The sequence below is a fragment of the Pinus tabuliformis genome, chromosome 2_1, assembly GCF_031772625.1.
Source record: "Pinus tabuliformis cultivar Carrire ecotype Pingquan chromosome 2_1, CPIR1, whole genome shotgun sequence".
In the NCBI taxonomy this organism is placed as follows: domain Eukaryota; kingdom Viridiplantae; phylum Streptophyta; class Pinopsida; order Pinales; family Pinaceae; genus Pinus; species Pinus tabuliformis.
Window position 1 is genome coordinate 856,087,172 of NC_142299.1, and position 18,693 is coordinate 856,105,864.

Genomic DNA, 18,693 nt, shown 5'->3' on the forward strand with positions numbered 1-18,693 from the left:
TTCCCTACCTAATCTCTATAAATAGAGAGATAAGAAGAGCCCAACACCATTCTTGATGGCTCAGAAGAGCGGACCGAACAGTAAGAAAGGTGCACATCGCCACCTCTGAAAGCTCAAGGTACTTATTCAGGTCTTTTATCCACTGTTTTCCATGCTCAAATACAAACAGTCTTTCTGCACGTTCGCACTGCTCTATTAAGCTATTTTTTTTTCTGCATTATCCAAGAGTGGGAGATATCTGTAACCCATGTAAAGTGGGTTTTGAGAAAAAGACGACATTTGCAGGTCTATAGATCTACTTGATTATCCAAGCGCTTATACCAGGAAGAGACAATGGTTGTGGGAGAAAATCAATCTGGCAAAGGTGCCGAGGGCCTACCGAAAGTAAAAGGCAATCAATTCGTCAAAGCTGCGAAGGGCCTCCAGGAGGGAAAATCCACCACAGCCGCTAATGATAAAACTGAGAGGAAAAATCCAGTTTAAAAAATTTGGTTACTTAAAATTTAATACGAAAAAAATTCGGTAGTATACTTCTTATTCCAATATTTTAAATAATTTAAATATACAATTATAACATTGAAAACAACAAAAACTCTTTTAAAATTGTTTCAATTATAAATATTACAAATAAAATTATATATTGAACCAATTAGGTTAGTTTTATATTTAAAATAGCAAGTAAAATGGTAAGATTTAAGAATTTTTGTATTGATTCATTCACCCACTTGGACCACAAATTATGACATTTAATATAGAGTGAATTTTCAAGAAATAATATATTACAATGAACCACATAAATTCCACATTATTAAGTATTTTATGTTCATAATGAAATGGTATATTAAGTGTGTGCAAACAGTCTTTAAAAATATATGCTTATATTATCAATTGCTAATTATTTATTTTTCAAACCAAACTCACCTCTACTTTATAAGGTATAGTAACAACATCTATTATTTAGTATAATACAAAATGTTAATCTATATAATTTAATACTTAATACTTACTCAAAATAATAAAAAATATTAATATGTATACTTTAATACTTACTCAAAATCTTAATTAAAAAAATCCACTTTAAAAATAAAATCCATTTACTAATATAATTCAAGCAATATTTCTGCTTTTTACTAATATAATTCAAGTAGTATTTCTGCTTTTTACTAATATAATTCATGCAATATTTCTATTTTTAAAATATATCTGTTTAAATTTAATAAATCTACAAATTTACAAATTATATATATCATATATATTTTTTGTTTTACTCTATAAACACATAATTATCGTAAAAATTATAAATTTTTACATATTTCATTACAAACTTGCTAAATTTACTGTAAACTTTTTATTGCATAAACTGACAGGTAACATTATCATTTAGTAACCATATTCTTATACTATTTCCTAAATCTGAAAAAAGTTTTGAAATATAAATTGGAAACTGAAATCTCAATTAGAAATGTATAATAACATTAACTCATTAAACCACTCATTGATTGATTGCATGTAAAAAGTTATTTGGACGAGGCCTTTCACGAAGTTAAGTTATGTAAGTGTGAGCTAAGAACCGAAGGACCACCCCTTTCTCTGCCTCAATAAGTTGGCCGCCTATACTATATTATATAAGTAATAGCGCTAGGGCATATCACCCAAGCTAGCGAGACGAGAGAAAGGGATCTATCGCAAGAACTATCACGAGGTCCGTGAAAAGGGCATCATCCGCTGCGGCATCACTGCCCGAAGGTATCATCTCTGCCCCAAGGTGGGTTAGGGGCAACGCTGCTCAGCCAAGCACCAACCGTAGGATAAGCGTTGGAAGCCTGCCAAGGTCAGAGAAGGCGTACATAGAGAAAGACCGAATCGAACCCGAATTTTCGAATTAATTCGCAAATCGAATCGAATAAACGAATTTTCGAATTTTTTTCGGCAGTACGGCCGAATTTGGTAACTATGGTTCTAATGTTTTCCAATATTGATACTGCAATTTCCTTTTGATTTTTTCAACGTTTATGTTGGTCATTGTTGTGAAATGATATATGTCTGTGACTTTTACTATTCAATGAGAGATCCGTGTAAACGGGTGTGCGCTAGGTTCATTTTTGAAAACCGTTTGCTATTCCAGACACCTCTTATGACATCTATCGGATGGTGTACATCTTATGGTTAATGGTTGTTAAAATATCAATTCGAGACACACATGAAGAACCTGTTGGAATTTTCTGATAAATTCCATAACAGACAGACAAAAATCGCACTCTGTTTTTACACAGAAAAACAGAAAATCGCTTGCTGGAAACGGTGTTTCAGCAACACAGTTTTTTTTCAGTTGCTAAAACAGGTGTTTCAGCAACGCTGATCGTCGTGTTTCAGCAACGTAAACTTTTGACGTCAAGTAATTTTTGAGTTACGAGGTGTTTCAACAACGGTGACGGTGAAACAGAAACAGGAAAAATTTACTTGTATTTATCAAAATAAACTAACTGTTACAGATTTGTCTTCCTCATAATGAGGGAATTTCAAAACTTCTATTGCTGAACATCTACTTCAAAAATTCACTAAGGAACGATTTTGTTCCACACAGATGAACATAAAAAAAAAAACAAATTACATTCAAATTTTTGCACTGCTGTGCATTTCACTGTTCTGAAATTATTCTTCTTCCTCTTCACGCTGCTGCGTGCTTTCCTCTGCTCTGTGTGGTTCTTCAGCTGCTGCTGCCTCTTCTACTAACTCTAAAACAGAACTGTTGTGCGGTATTTATATGCTGAAAGATATCTGATTAAAACAATAAAATATTACAAAATATCTTCTAATGTTTATCTCAGAATTTATTGCAGCAAGGCGGTGATGCCTTTATCAAAAACAAGTCGGCTGTCTGCAGGGGAAATCAACTCAAACTTTAATGCATATTAATGTCCAGAAATATCAAAGGCGACTTGGCTGCACCGAACACCTTTAACATTTACTGCAAATCAGATTCATGTACAGCTGTTCATTGTTGCAGTTGGAATTAAATTCCAACACTCCCCCTTAATTTCAACTGCTGCATACCCAAACATTTTCTGAAATGATCAAAACCTTTCTTTGCTAATGGTTTTGTCAAGATGTCTGCAAGCTGATCCTCTGTTCTGCAGTGCTGCAAAACAATCTCACCATTGTTAACCAATTCACGTATGAAGTGATATTTGGTGTCTATGTGCTTTGTTCTTTTATGAAAAACAGAGTTTTTAGACAATGCTATTGCTGAGCTATTGTCACAGTAAATGGTTGTGCCATTTTCTTGTTCATGACACAAATCTTTGAGAACTCTTCTCAGCCATACTGCTTGGCATGCTGCTGCTGTTGCTGCCACATACTCTGCCTCTGCTGTTGACAAAGCCACAACTGGTTGCTTCTTGGAAGCCCATGAGATGGCTCCCGATCCCATATGAAACACATATCCCGATGTGCTTTTCCTATCATCAACACTTCCAGCCCAATCACTGTTAGTGTAACCTGTCAACATGAAACTTTCAGAAGAGGAGTATAAAATACCAAACCCCTTCGTTCCATTCACATACCTTAGAATTCTCTTGGCTGCCTGCCAATGAGTCTCTTTCGGTCTTTCCATAAATCTGGAAATTAAACTCACAGCGTGCATAATGTCCGGCCTAGTTGCAGTCAAGTACATAAGGCTGCCAACTATGCTCTTGTACAATTTTGGATCAAAATATTTGTTGTTGTCTTCTTTGGTTAATTTCAGCCCCACTACTGTTGGAGTCACAGCAGCCTTGCTGTTCTGCATGTTAAATCTCTTCAAAACAACTTCTACATATTTATCTTGAGAAATGAAAACACCATTTTCACTTTGGTCTACTTCAATTCCAAGAAAATATCTTAAGAAGCCCAAGTCAGTCATTTCAAATTCACTCTTCATGACTGCTTTAAAATCAACAATGAGAGAAGCATCATTGCTAGTAAAAATCAGATCATCTACATATAAAACAACAATAATAATCTTACCGTCATTCTGCTTTATGTAGAGTGTGGGTTCACCATCACACTTAGCAAACCCATTCTCAATAAGATAAGCATCAATTCTGCTGTACCATTCTCTTGGAGCTTGCTTCAGCCCATAAAGAGCCTTCTTCAGTTTACAAACTTTATGCTCTTGTCCTTCAACTTCATAGCCCGGAGGTTGATCAACATAAACCTCTTCTTTTAACACTCCATTCAGGAATGCAGATTTAACATCCATCTGATAAATATTCCATTTGTGTTGTGCTGCAATAGACAACACTGTTCTGACTGTTTCCATCCTTGCTACTGGTGCAAAGGTTTCATCATAGTCTCTGCCTTGTTGCTGCTTGTAGCCTTTCACAACAAGCCTTGCTTTGTGCCTGTCAATCTTACCTTCAGCATTGCTCTTGGTCTTATAACCCACTTAACTCCAATGGCATCTTTGCCTTAGGGAGATCCACTAACTCCCATGTTTTACTCTTCTCAATTGCACCAATTTCTTCATTCATTGCTTCAATCCATTTATCTTCATTTACAGCATCTTCAAAATGGATTGGGTCATCAATATGACAATACAAAGCAAATAATGAATTCAGACCGGTATTGTTACTTACCTCTCCTTGTTCATAAATCTCATTCAGATTTCTGAATCTTGGTCTTCTTGGTGTGCTTGGAGTTCCATCCGAACTTGAGGGTGTATTTGATCCCTGTGGTGTTTCAGCAGTAGCTGTTTGTGGTGTAACAGCAACTGTTCTTCCTTGACTTCTCAAGGCTGTTCGGATTCCAGCTTGTGGTGTGGTTTGTTGTACTTGCTGTGGTGTAGGAGGAGCCACCAAGGAAGGATTATTTGCTGCTGTCCCTTCCTCTTCTTCTTCATGAGACACAATTGTCTTCACATTCATTTTTTTCCAAGCTTCCATCCCAAGCTTCATCTTCAATGAACTGCACATCTCTGCTTACTATTAACTTCTTGGTGGATGGATTATAGAGTTTGTATGCTTTTGACTCATCACAATAGCCAATAAAGACACACTTCTCCCCCTTACTATCAAGCTTTTTTCTTAGCTGATCTGGTACATGTGCATATGCCACACAACCGAATACTCTCATGTGAGTGACAGTTTGCTTTTGACCACTCCATGCTTCTTCTGGTATTCTGTTCATGACAGCTTTAGTTGGGCATCTATTCAAGATGTAAACTGCGCAAGTAACAGCTTCTGCCCAATACTCATACGGCAAGTGTTTTGCCTTCAGCATACTTCTGACCATGTCAAGAATGGTCCTATTCTTTCTTTCAACAACACCGTTTTGCTGAGGTGTATACCTTGCTGTGAACTGCTTTTGTATGCCATTTTCTCTGCAAAAACGCAGAAATTCTTGGGAGATGTACTCTCCTCCTCTATTTGTTCTGAGCACTTTGATATAATGCCCACTTTGCTTTTCAACAAGAGTTTTGAAGTGGCGGAATTTCTCAAACACTTCACTCTTCTGTTTCAGCATATACACCCATGTCTTTCTGGTGTAATCATCAATAAAAGTTAAAACATATCTATTTCCAGCAAATGATGGTATTTGCATCGGTCCACACACATCAGAATGAACAATTTCCAATGGTGCTTTTGCCCTTATACTCTTTCCTGCTGGAAAGCTTTCTTTATGTTGCTTGCCCAAGATGCAGCCTTCACAAAGGTTGTCCGGTTTCTCAATCAACGGCAATCCCTTTACCATGCCCTTTCTGTGCAACAAATTCAGGCCTCCGAAATTGAGATGTCCAAATCTCAAATGCCACAACCAATTCACATCTTTCACCTGTTCTTGAAAGACTTCTTGTGTTACAGCCGCAATAGTTCTGCCTTCCTTCAAATCTGCCCTGAGTTTGAGAGGAAACATTCTATTGCTGGTCATCTGCACCTGTGCAATGATCTTCTTACTTGGAGGTATGTCTCTGATAGTACACAAATCATCTTTGAAGAACACGTTGTAACCTTTGTTCATGAGCTGTCCAATGCTCAAAAGATTACATTTCAGACCAGGTACATAGTATACAGCTTGCACAGTCATCTGTTCTCCATTTTTTGCTCGGATATTGACACTGCCCTTACCCTTGACAGTTATCTTATCATCAGTCCCTGTTGTTACCTCAGATTTCACATTTTCATCCAGATTGGCAAACATTGCAATATTTCCAGTCATGTGATTACTACAACCTGAGTCTAAGAACCAAAAATCATCTTGTTTGTCTTGTGCTATGTTACATGTTAACAACACATTCTTTGGGTTCTTATCTTCTTCATTTGCAAAATTAACATTCTGCCTATTGTTCATGTCATTTTGTTTTTTCTTGCATTCATTGGCATAGTGCCCAAATTTTTTACAATAATGACATTGGACTTGGGATTTGTCATACCTTTGTCCATGAGCTTGCTGTTTGCTTGAACCTTCAGCTTGGTTCTGATTGCAGCTCCTTCCGCTTGTGCTAGCTGGATAATTTCTGCCTCTGTTTTGGCTTCTTCCACGACCTCTGTAATTTGCTCTGCCTCCACCTCTTCTTTGGCCAAAAGACATCTGAGTCTTGAATGCTTGCTCAAAAGAGGAATCTGTTCCTCTACTCAGTCTGTGTTCATGAGACAACAGAGAAGCACTCAGCTCATCTACCGTGAACTGTGAGAGATCTTTTGTTTCTTCTATTGCTACCACAATAGATTCAAACCTTGAGGGTAAACATCTCAAGATTTTCTCTACAATCCTTCTATCTTCAAGAATCTCACCATGAGATCTTATCTGGGTTATCAAGCCAATAACCTGGGTGAAGAATGAATCTATTGTATCAGATTCCTTCATGCTGAGATTTTCAAAGTCTCTCCTCAACATCTGCAACTTTGCAGTCTTCACCTTCTCCATGCCTTGATAGGCAGTTTGGAGAATATCCCATGCCTCTTTAGATTTTGTTGCTGCTGCAATCCGCGGAAAAACACTTTCATGTACTGATTGGAAGAGGAAAAAGAGGGCTTTGGCATCCTTCTTCTTGTCACTCTTCAACTGGTCTCTTTCTGCTGCTGTCAAAGCAGCCAGTGCTGTTGCATCTGCAGGTTCAGCATAACCTGTTTCAACCAACTCCCATATTCCTTGAGAAGCAAACAATGCTTTCATTGTTATGGACCAATAACTGTGATTTTTCCCATTAAACTGAGGTAGTTGGGGATTTGTCAAACCTGTTCCAGCATCTGCCATCTTAACCTGTATTGGTAAAGAAAAGATACTGACTGTATTTTGAAAACAAGCAAAAACTTTCTCTGCTAGAAAAATCTGCTTAACAAACTTCTTACAGCTCCTACAGTGAAAAACAATCTCTGTTTTTTACTCACTGAGTGCCTAGACTAGCTCTGATACCATGTTGGAATTTTCTGATAAATTCCATAACAAACAGACAAAAATCGCACTCTGTTTTTACACAGAAAAACAGAAAAATTCGCTTGCTGGAAACGGTGTTTCAGCAACACAGTTTTTTTTTTCAGTTGCTGAAACAGGTGTTTCAGCAACGCTGATCGTCGTGTTTCAGCAACGTAAACTTTTGACGTCAAGTAATTTTTGAGTTACGAGGTGTTTCAGCAACGGTGACGGTGTAACAGAAACAGGAAAAATTTACTTGTATTTATCAAAATAAACTAACTGTTACAGATTTGTCTTCCTCATACTGAGGGAATTTCAAAACTTCTATTGCTGAACATCTACTTCAGAAATTCACTAAGAACGATTCTGTTCCACACAGTTGAACATAAAAACAAATTACATTCAAATTTCTGCACTGCTGTGCATTTCACTGTTCTGAAATTATTCTTCTTCCTCTTCACGCTGCTGCGTGCTTTCCTCTGCTCTGTGTGATTCTTCAGCTGCTGCTGCCTCTTCTACTAACTTTAAAACAGAACTGTTGTGCGGTATTTATATGCTGAAAGATATCTGATTAAAACAATAAAATATTACAAAATATCTTTTAATGTTTATCTCAGAATTTATTGCAGCAAGGCGGTGATGCCTTTATCAAAAACAAGTCGGCTGTCTGCAGGGGAAATCAACTCAAACTTTAATGCATATTAATGTCCAGAAATATCAAAGGTGACTTGGCGGCACCGAACACCTTTAACATTTACTGCAAATCAGATTCATGTACAGTTGTTCATTGTTGCAGTTGGAATTAAATTCCAACAGAACCATTAAAATCTTAGGACATTAATGGCTTCTTGCCGTATTTAGAATTAAGAAAAAATTTTAGAAATATCTTTTTGGACCACCTCCAGAAACCCCCTCGACTGCATCCTTCTGGTTTCCATGGTTTTGATGTTTTATTGGCTCGAACGACACATCCCAATCGGTTGTTCCTTGCTAGTCCATTTGATGTTTGATTTTGTGTAAGAAAAGGTAAGACCATTGGGTGAAAAGGTGCGTCAATCTCCATTTTTGACAGACAACATTGATTTCGAATTGAAGCGAGCAGTGGGAGTTTTCAAGTAGAGAGTTTTCAGAGCGTCTCGCGGGTCTCTATAGTTGACGACCAGTTTTTAAGTAGCGAGTTTTCAGAGCCATGGGTCACTTAGTCGAGGACCTGACAAGGACAACTTAAGGTTCATGCCTTTAGCTCTTGATGAGATCCATGGCGCTGAGGTTATATGTTACATAGTACATAAAATGGAATTGAATGAATGAAATTATCGAACTCGAACCTGGGGATTTCAGCGAATAACAAGTGCGAAGAGTGACTCGTCGATGCAGACAAGATTGTGTTTAGGAAGAAACCTCATCAAGTCGGTATTCATATATCTGAACTAGATGTTGTTGTTTGCCTTAAACCATTGATTCGTTGGGTAGTGATAGTGTACTCAATTACAGATTCATTGTTTAGCAATTCCTTTCTCTTATCAGGCTTCATTGCTGGTTTTGATACATTCTGTGTGTGACTGTCAATTACAAAACTGCGCTTAGCTCGAATACTGAGCACTCTAGTTATCGATCTCTTTCAGAAATCTCAGTATACCGCCCTCTATACTTTCACGAAATAACTGGCCATAGCAGCAGATTTATTTCCCGTTTTAATAACAATGTTCCACACACATTCAAGTTGGAAGTGTCATCTTGGAGGTTCTGTGGTTATTGGTTTTGAGTACCCATTTAAAACTCGTGTCTATCGAATGTGGGTAAGTCATGCTGCGCACTTCATAGTTTATAGTTGCGAGTGGTTTTTGAACTAGATCGATGGTCTTATGAGGGAATGGTCTTCCAACGTGGAGGCCAACTACTTTTGTTAGAGAAACGTACACCTTTTTTATGCTTTTGGGTTACAAGCTAGAGTATCACTATTTTCGTTTGAAGAAATGGAACAAACGTAGCCCATAATAGAGCACTCTAGTTATCGATCTCTTTCAGAAATCTCAGTATACCGCCCTCTATACTTTCACGAAATAACTGGCCATAGCAGCAGATTTATTTCCCGTTTTAATAACAATGTTCCACACACATTCAAGTTGGAAGTGTCAATCTTGGAGGTTCTGTGGTTATTGGTTTTGAGTACCCATTTAAAACTCTTGTCTATCGAATGTGGGTCAGTCATGCTGCGCACTTCATAGTTTATAGTTGCGAGTGGTTTTTGAACTAGATCGATGGTCTGATGAGGAACGGTCTTCCAACGTGGAGGCCAACTACTTTTGTTAGAGAAACGTACACCTTTTTTATGCTTTTGGGTTACAAGCTAGAGTATCACTATTTTCGTTTGAAGAAATGGAACAAACGTAGCCCATAATAGAGCAGAATTGAGATGAATGCAAGGATTTCCTCTAAAGATTTATTGAGAATGAGTTTCTTTTAGGTTTGAACTTTAGACAGTTAATTGATTCGACTAAATTGTTAGTAAAACAGAAAAGATAAGATTAAATACAAATATACATATTAACAAAATGAATTAGAAAATAAAAAATGTTTTTTCGAATATATTTATTTTTACAATATTATAATACAATACATATTTCTGGTTCCATTTATAAATTGTTAATCTTTTTAAGCTTTATAAGAATCCAGGCATAGTTCCTTAATAAAAATAGCAAAACCATGGGTTAAAAACCATGGACCACAAAACCACTAGAGGAAAAACCATTGTACCAAAAACAACAAAAACTAGACATAAAAAATTGTAACTTCTTTAAAACCCCCACATAGGTAGGATTCCACTGCTTCTTCTTTAAAACCCCCACATAGTTAGGATTCCACTCCCTTTAGGATCTCCCAAGTAGGGTGGTTCCCAGGCTCATGTGTTGAAATTTATTGTAGCTAGGACTAGAATAGATTTTCACAATTGATAAATAATTCTTTTGATGCAATTAGTTCTTTCTTTATTCTTCAATCAACAAGTAGCTATACATGAAAAAATGAAACCATTCAATTCTTCAATAAGAAAAGAGATCACAATAGCCAATGAACAATAGACAAAACACAAAAATATTAGGCTAAAAACCAGCCCTAGGTGAAACCCAAAATTCTTTCCTTATGAGAGACTTTTTGTTTGTCAAAAGTACATGAAACATATTCCAACCAATCCAAATTTTTCATGAATGGAAAATATAAGTCACAATTGGTAAATAGAGAGAAAGAACAACTCTAAGTCAACTATATATACTAGTTTTCACAATAACACAGAAATTTGGGTCTCTCCTCACTATAACAAGAGGTTGAAATTAAGTATTGTTGTCTAAAGGGAAAGTTAGTCAACCAAAGTTAATTTCCAATGCCATATGAAAATCCCTTGAGCATATTGATTGAGTTCACTTCCCATAACTACATTAGACCATGGTCTATTATCTGAAAATATTGTTTGATCATAGCTTTGAATTCATCTAATATCATATTTTATTTTTATGTCATGTCATTAGCATAAATAAAAATTGTAAGGGTTATATCTTATTTTGATTTAGTATAAAAAAAAATCTCACGACATCCCCTGCTAAATCCATCTTTGAGTAAACATAAGGGAATCAAAAATAAGATTCTCTTGTAACTTGCTTCATGCCATTGAGGAATTAATTCAACTTGTGGATTTTGTTGTATTTTTCTTTTACTAAGAATCCCAATTTTTGATATACATACACCTCTTCTGAATTCCCTTTCAAGCTCAATTAACATCCATATGGTAAAATAACCATTTATTTCAAATTATAATGGATAATATATTCCTAAGAGTATCCAAAGTTGTTGCTAGACCAATAGCATCCCATGTCTAATTCTCTTTAAAAGCTTCAATTGCTTCCCTCTAATTCTCTTTACATGAATTGTTGCTCATCACATTGCTATTCCCTTGGCATCCTTTTTTCTCTCTCACTAAATATACTAACTCACTAAAAGAACAAGCCTTAGTTCTCTAATTTCTCATTGAATTTGTTGATTCATGGCTAGAAGAAGACCTATATTTTAGTATATGCACCCGTAAAAATGGAAATATTTGTGAATGGATTTGCTTTAGTCAACATTTCACATGTCCATCTATTGGGAGAGAGAGATTTTTACCGTATACTCCTTCGTTCCATTGACCATTCCAAAATTTTCTTCCAAAAAGTATCCAAATGAAAATTCAGTGTACCAAATGAAAATTCATCTTTTTAACTCATATTATTATATTATCTCCTTAGATTTTATAGGACATGCACTTGGGAAATATAGTTAAAAACTTAGAAATGAGAATCACTTGAATTTGTTCCACTCCACCATTCTTCAAGAACATAACCTTTCGCAATATGATTCTTTAAAGGTATGTTGAATATCTAGAATGAAGAAGAAAATTCCTTTATAGAGTTCAGGCTTCTGTGATCCATATCAAGTTTGTGAGAGATTTTTCGGGGAAAATCACATGGAAATCATTTGTCGATGCTTTTCGAACCAACTAGTGTGTTTCATCATCACGACAAGTTGAAGAAACAGATCCAGCGTAGTAAGTTAAATAGTCTGAGCAGAGCCTCCAACGGCTAACTTGACCAACAACTAGTTTGAATCTAGGACCGGGGTCAAAATTATTTTATTAAATTAATTAGTAATCTCTCGGATCAATATATAAATATATAAAATTCTAATGGGTATTTAGTTAAAAATTATAAATTTTTTATAAGTTAATTAGTATTTAAAGGAAATCTAGTTAAATAAAGGACCTTATAATATATGAATAAATTGAATAAATATAAAATAATTTTACTTAAAATAATTATTATAAGTTAATTAGTTATATAAAGGGCATTATAATATCATAATAAAATAAAATAATATCAAAAGGATGCTAGGTTAGTTAGAAAAATATTTTAAAAATCATTCCAAACAATTGTAGCTTTGAATATGCTCCTTGCCATGTTCATAATGGTGTAATACATTGATTTAATCACTCCATTTTGTTATGGAGTGCATCTAGTAGTGCATGTCTTCTAATTCCCTATTGTTTATAAAAATCTGCAACCTCCTTTGATACATACCCTCTCCCTTCCATCTTGTAAAAGAAATTTGAAATATTTTCAGTTTTATTTCCCACTACAACCTTAAATCCTTTTGTAAATGTATCTCATTTTATCTTGAAGAAAAATACCGAAACTTTCCTCATAAAATCATAAGTAAATTTTCGAAAATAAAAACTACAACCAATAGAATTCATTTTCAATGGCTCCACATATATGTGTCTGGACAAGTAATAGATTCTCCTCACATCTATAGGAGGCTCCAAGAAAAGTGTCTCATTGAGGCTTTTAAAGAGTGGAACATTAACAAATGTTTGTTTTCTCTTTGAATATGGGTATTCCTTTAACCATTAAATTTTCTAGTAGAGATTAAGCCTCCTAAAATTTAGGTGACCATAGTTGATATGCCACAATCCCTTCTAGTATATGCTTCAAACATTTCATGCATGCTCTTTGACACATTTACGACTTCTCATATTCAATGGTAAAATTATATTAATCTGATCTAGACCTTTGTATCAAGTCTTCTACTCAGTGACTTATCTAAGATTATGCATATTGAATCTCTTAATCCAACATCATTACCATGCTGACATGACTTTCCAATACTTCAAAGATATTATATATTATATTTGGAATGCAAAAAACATTTAGGAACATATTTCTTCTCATTTCCCTTAACACAAAAGAACACCATTGCCTATGGCCTTAACATGATGATCATCTACTAAAGTAATATTATATACAAACAAAACTATCAATACTAAGATTTGATTCCTATTATTTCTCATGCGATTATTGTATCACTATCTTGAAATCAAAGATCCTTAATGTAATGTTCTTCAAAGATTCGAAATGAGATGAAAATTGAATCAAGTGTATCATCTTCAATATTGGAGACATTTTAGTTTTGCTTGATTAGGTCTCACTTTTTCTTTTCCCATTAAGTTTCATAGTGACTATATATTTTTGTAGTAGTAATATTGTATCGTGGATATGTCTATGAATCTTCTACATCTCCCCCGTGGATCTATCAATCTTTCAACTAATTAATGATTACATGTATCTCTTCACCCTCTACATTTTCCTCTACCAATGGGTTCCTGAGTTTCTAGAGCATGTTATAGTGACTCATCCATGTCGATTCTTGATTCATGAGACAAAGACATCCCATTAGCGGTTGCGTTGTTAGTTTTTATATATCTTTTGACTCCACAATGGAGATGAAAAACATTTGATTGTTCTTTTGTAGGGTTTTGAAAAATGTTTCCACAATTTATTAAGTTAATTTTCCATCTATGAGATTCACAACTACCATCACTTTGTTCATGAACTAGTCAAAATTCCTTGTCTTCGTCATCAATGTTATAACTCTCTCTTGATGGCCTGAAGCTTTACAATATTCACTTTGTCATTGCCTTGATATTCTAGCCCCATAGTATTATAGGTTTGCTTTCCAATGAATCCTTCCATATTATCAAATTTAAACTTGAGTTTGTTGTACATTGGATAAACGAATCCTCCCCATCCTTGGCTAACACCTGCTTCTTTTGGTCTAACTAAAATCGTGATTCCCAGCAAGTGCTATCACATCACAAATTCGACATTAGATAACCAATGTTGCCCCTGGATTCTTATGGTTGACTAACATATGCAAGTTTTCATATAAAGAAAATCTTGGTTCCCAAAGAGTCATTTACAAAACTCTACATTCAAACATGAATCTTGTTTTTTTTTTCTTATTTTTACAAGTTTAATTTTATGGAAATTAGGTTGCTTGATCATGCTTTAAGAACCCATTCTCCATAAATTCCAAAAAGTCTTCTTCATACATGAAGGTGTTCACTCACATACATTACATCTCATTTCTCATACATTACAACTCATATACAGTTCTTTAGAGAAGAAATCATCCTTATTTGCTTGTATTACAAATATTTGTTTATATTACTTGTAGAGACTAGTTTTTAAATTTTTGCAATATCAAAATTTCTCTTTTTTGGAAACCCTAGTTACTTCATCTAAAACATAACCATAATAGTCCATTTTTTTAGCTTTAGTCATTACTTTTAGCAAAACTAATAATTCCAAGGGAGAATTTCTTTTGCACCTAGAACCTAATAGCCTGACCTCTACAAATACGTGAACCAAGTGGCGGTGCATCAATGATGAAAAAGTACCATCCCAAACATTGTAGACAATAGCAGATATAGAAAAATTAATTGAGCGATCTCCCTATTAGTTGTGAATGGCTTTGTAAATATGAAGTCTCCTACTCAATTTCTTTATGGATGTGTGTTGTCAAAAAGAGAAAAGAGGAAGAAGAAACACATAGCTCTTGGCTCACCTTGTCACTATTAAATGTTGTCTTAGATAAGTGTCTTGAAAAACTATAAATATCTAACAACTTATTAAATATTATATTAGATAAGTGTCTAATATGTGACAACCAGCATAATCATATACATTGAAAATATACCCAAAAAAAATAAACATCAGTAAATTTGTTTTATTTTATCATACATTTTATACTATTTATATTAAAAATTCAAAATTACTAAACATAACTAAATTATAATTCTAAATCAAATTATTATAAATAAGTAAAAAATAATTTAAAATTTAATATTTAAAAATAAAAGCATGAAAATCTCAACCCCTAAAATAGTAATTCACTAATCAAGAACAATGTCATCCGTGACAATCCGAATACATGCCTCGTTACTATGTGGAGCAGTTTTTTCAGTTCTTTTACTTGCATTTGTATTTATCGATTTTCATGATTCAACTGAAGTAATTCCAGAGATTTATTTTTAGGATGAAACATCTCCGATGAAGCTCTGTAATAATTCAAATACTTCCGTGAAGAAGAACTCCACACAATTCCTGTAATATGTTGAACTCTCTAGACTTAGTTTGTATCTGTTTATTTTCTATAAATTTTCATGTCAAAATCTTGATCCTAATGAATTAAGTTTAGCATGCTTTTTCCTGAGAGAAATATCATTTCTGAAATGTAAAAATTCAAATACTCTCACAAAGGGCTCCTGTAGTATGTGGACTGAAATGGACTGAAACGTTTTTCTTATTGCAGTTTCCAGTGGGACGGATCCACCGTTTCTTGAAGTCTGGAGTACCTTCAAATGTTAGGGTAGGAGCTACCGCAGCAGTATATGCTGCAGGCGTTCTGGAGTATGTTTGTGCAGAGGTTTTAGAACTGGCAGGAAATGCCAGTAAAGATCACAAGGTTAAACGTATTACTCCAAGGCATTTGCAGCTGGCCATTAGAGCAGATGAAGAACTTGATACTTTGATCAAAGGTGTCATCTCTGGTGGAGGTGTCATCCCTTACATTCAGCCGTCACTTTGTGGCAAATCCACAAAGAAAGATTAGTTTGTCTGTTTCTTTGTTTCAGGAAATTATTTTTTCAGTTTCTCTGTTTCAGGAAATTTAGGAATGCCGTATATTTTTCCTTATTTTGTTGCATGGATTTGGTTTGGACCTTTTCCCTTGAAACTTACAGAAATTGGTGATATTTCATACAATTATAACCATTTTTATTATAAGAAAATATTTATAGAGTTATAATGATTGTGATAGAGTAATATTTAACATTTTTATTTTGTACTTTTATCTTATCAATTATTAGTTGTATTTGAGTATGAATTTTAAACTTTTTAATATGATATTATAGTAATTTCCAAATTTTAAATATGGTAACAAAGTAGACTTCTGATGTCCTGTATTGTAGAGACAAAATTTTCCAACTTGCATAATCTGCATATGATCTGTTTATGTGCGGCTCGCCTAGTTTGGATGTATAAGGATGTTGCCACTGTACATATATTATGATACAATTATGTTTAGTCAACCATGGATTTAAAAGCATGGATTTAAAATAATATGTGATACACATTATTATCATTTTGTGTTTAAATTCTGTTTTAAATTTTTAGATTTTTGTTTTAATTAATTTTTAGGTCATTATCATTTTGTTTTCGAGTTTTATTTTAAATGTTTTGATTTTTTAAGTAATCTTTTTATTGGAAATAACAAAATGTCAGATTATTTTATGAAATAGTAAATTTCAAGGATGTTGAATTGTTAAAAAGTGTTTTTTTTAGTAATATAAGTTTCATGTTTTAAATAATATAATGTAATTGTTTTATGTTATGTTTGGGTAATTTTTTTTTTGTAATATATTTGGTAAAAGACTCAAGTACTTTATGATTTAGGACTCGAAACTTTAATAGATATGAACAAATTAAATGACAGAAAAAATATACATGTTTTTTATTGACAAATTTGGAATATTGTAATATAAATGTGTGTTAATGTTATAGGAAATTATTATAACAGTAATATGTGTGTGAATATTTTATCTTACCAAAATAAGTGGAAATATATATATATATATATATATATATATATATATATATTGGGAAAATGTGACAAAGACCATTGGGGGAGTTAAGCCTTCCCTTTTTAGTCAAAAAATAATCAATGAACTAGTTATGCCCTAAGAAACAAGAGAAAAAAGGGAGCAACTCCTCACCTCCACGGGATCTTTCTTCTCTTTGCGGGGTGGGTGGAAAGCTCAAAGAAAGAAGAGAATGTAGGAAGAGAAAGGGGGAACAATAGAGGAAATGGTTGTGCAAAGATTTTCTAAAGGAGTTCAGAAGATTAATGTTGGATGGAGATGAAGCTACTTTAAAAGAAAAAGATAACAACCACCAATACCCTACTTGGAGATAGATACTCGTGAAAAATATCTTGAATGTTAGGATTAGAAGATTGAAAACATATTTATTTCATGAAAACATTGCTACCAAGGGAAGATGGTTGGGTGAAGTCACGAGGCCCAGAAGGTCTTTTTCACTAAGAGAAATAATAAAAAATGGGAAAGCTAATGTGTGTATGTAGTTAGAAAAATATGGTGAGTGTGTATGACTTGTTAGTGAATAAATGCCTCCATGCTTGTATTGTGTATCTTGAGATTGTTGTTGCAGGAATAGAAAACACAATGGGCAAGTGCAGGGGAGAAAGAGTACAGAGAATAGGTGATTAAACTAAAATAACATTGTATAGTCTCTGTAAATTATAAATGTATGCATGAGAATTGTTCCCTCGTATTTAGTATTTATTTTATTAAAAAAAATTAAGGATAAATAATTAATAAAAAAGGAAGGGCTAGTACCTCATTGGGAGACACATGTGTAACTTCTTAGCATAACAATAATAAAACAAAGAGTGCTCTACAGGGAAAATAATCCTTTCCTTTATGATATAACTACATATAACTCCTTAAATATGTATTTAATTAAATGTGGGTGGAAACTTAAATTGCATGCAAGGGAAACAATGCCTCTTTACACTAATTACATGGTAAAACATGAAAGGATGTAGGGAGTCAAAATGACCATACAAAATGAATATAATAAATTTGTAATAAGTTGTAATGTTTAAGTTGCAATTACAAAGTTGATTTTACCTTCAGCTAAGAAGGAAACCCCACCACTATTGTTGAAAAATAAATAAGAAAAAAAAATCAACACCAAATTATAAATCCCGGCCATAAGATCACATTTGAAATAACAAAGAAAATGTTTTATTAATTTTAAAAAATCTTACAAGTATCATATCCAAAATGGCCATAGTTATCTTCTGTTTGTCCTAAAAAGAAACTCTAAAACAAATTGAAGGAGAAAACATTGAAGTTGTTGTCATGATGTTAATTAACAAATATTAGTAAAGTTGTGGCCTCTCAGCCATACATTTTTAAGAGAAACATTTAGCTCATGACTAGTAACAACCCTAGTTGTTTGATATGGGTCCTTAACGAACACTTAAACAATATACACGTTGTTTGAGCAACTTAGCATTCCTTGGGCTAATATCTCATTGGAAACATGTAAAGGGAAATTAGCCCATATTATGGCATAATAGCATGAGAACCTATTCTAGGTCACCAATAAATTAAGGGAAATGAAGATGAGTCTTACTATTTAGAGTGCTCTCTACTCCCTTCGTGTAAGGTGCAAAAACACAATAAATTTCCAATGGTTAGAGAATAAAAAGAAAAGTTAATAACTTAAATAGGAATACCTTGAATAAAGAAACTTTAAAATATTCCATAGAACCTGATATCTGACTTGTAGCACCAAAGGAAATCATACCCATGAGGGATGAGCAACGACTAGAGGCAAATGGCACCCT

At 34.0% G+C, this 18,693-nt stretch overlaps 1 protein-coding gene across 1 annotated transcript; it reads left to right on the forward strand.

Annotated features, from left to right (window-relative positions):
* The first annotated feature begins 333 nt into the window (after positions 1-333).
* On the forward strand, positions 334-15,870 carry LOC149203358 (uncharacterized). The gene is made up of 2 exons (XM_089401838.1): positions 334-477; positions 15,571-15,870. The coding sequence occupies exons 1-2, from the start codon at positions 334-336 to the stop codon at positions 15,868-15,870; spliced, it is 444 nt and encodes a 147-aa protein (XP_089257964.1).
* The last annotated feature ends 2,823 nt before the right edge of the window (positions 15,871-18,693 follow it).

Coding starts and splice junctions, on each gene's coding strand:
- LOC149203358 (XM_089401838.1), top strand. CDS start 334: ATGGTTGTGGGAGAAAATCAATCTGGCAAAGGTGCCGAGGGCCTACCG. Junction 478..15,570: donor AAACTGAGAGGAAAAATCCA/GTTTAAAAAATT, acceptor TTCTTATTGCAG/TTTCCAGTGGGACGGATCCA.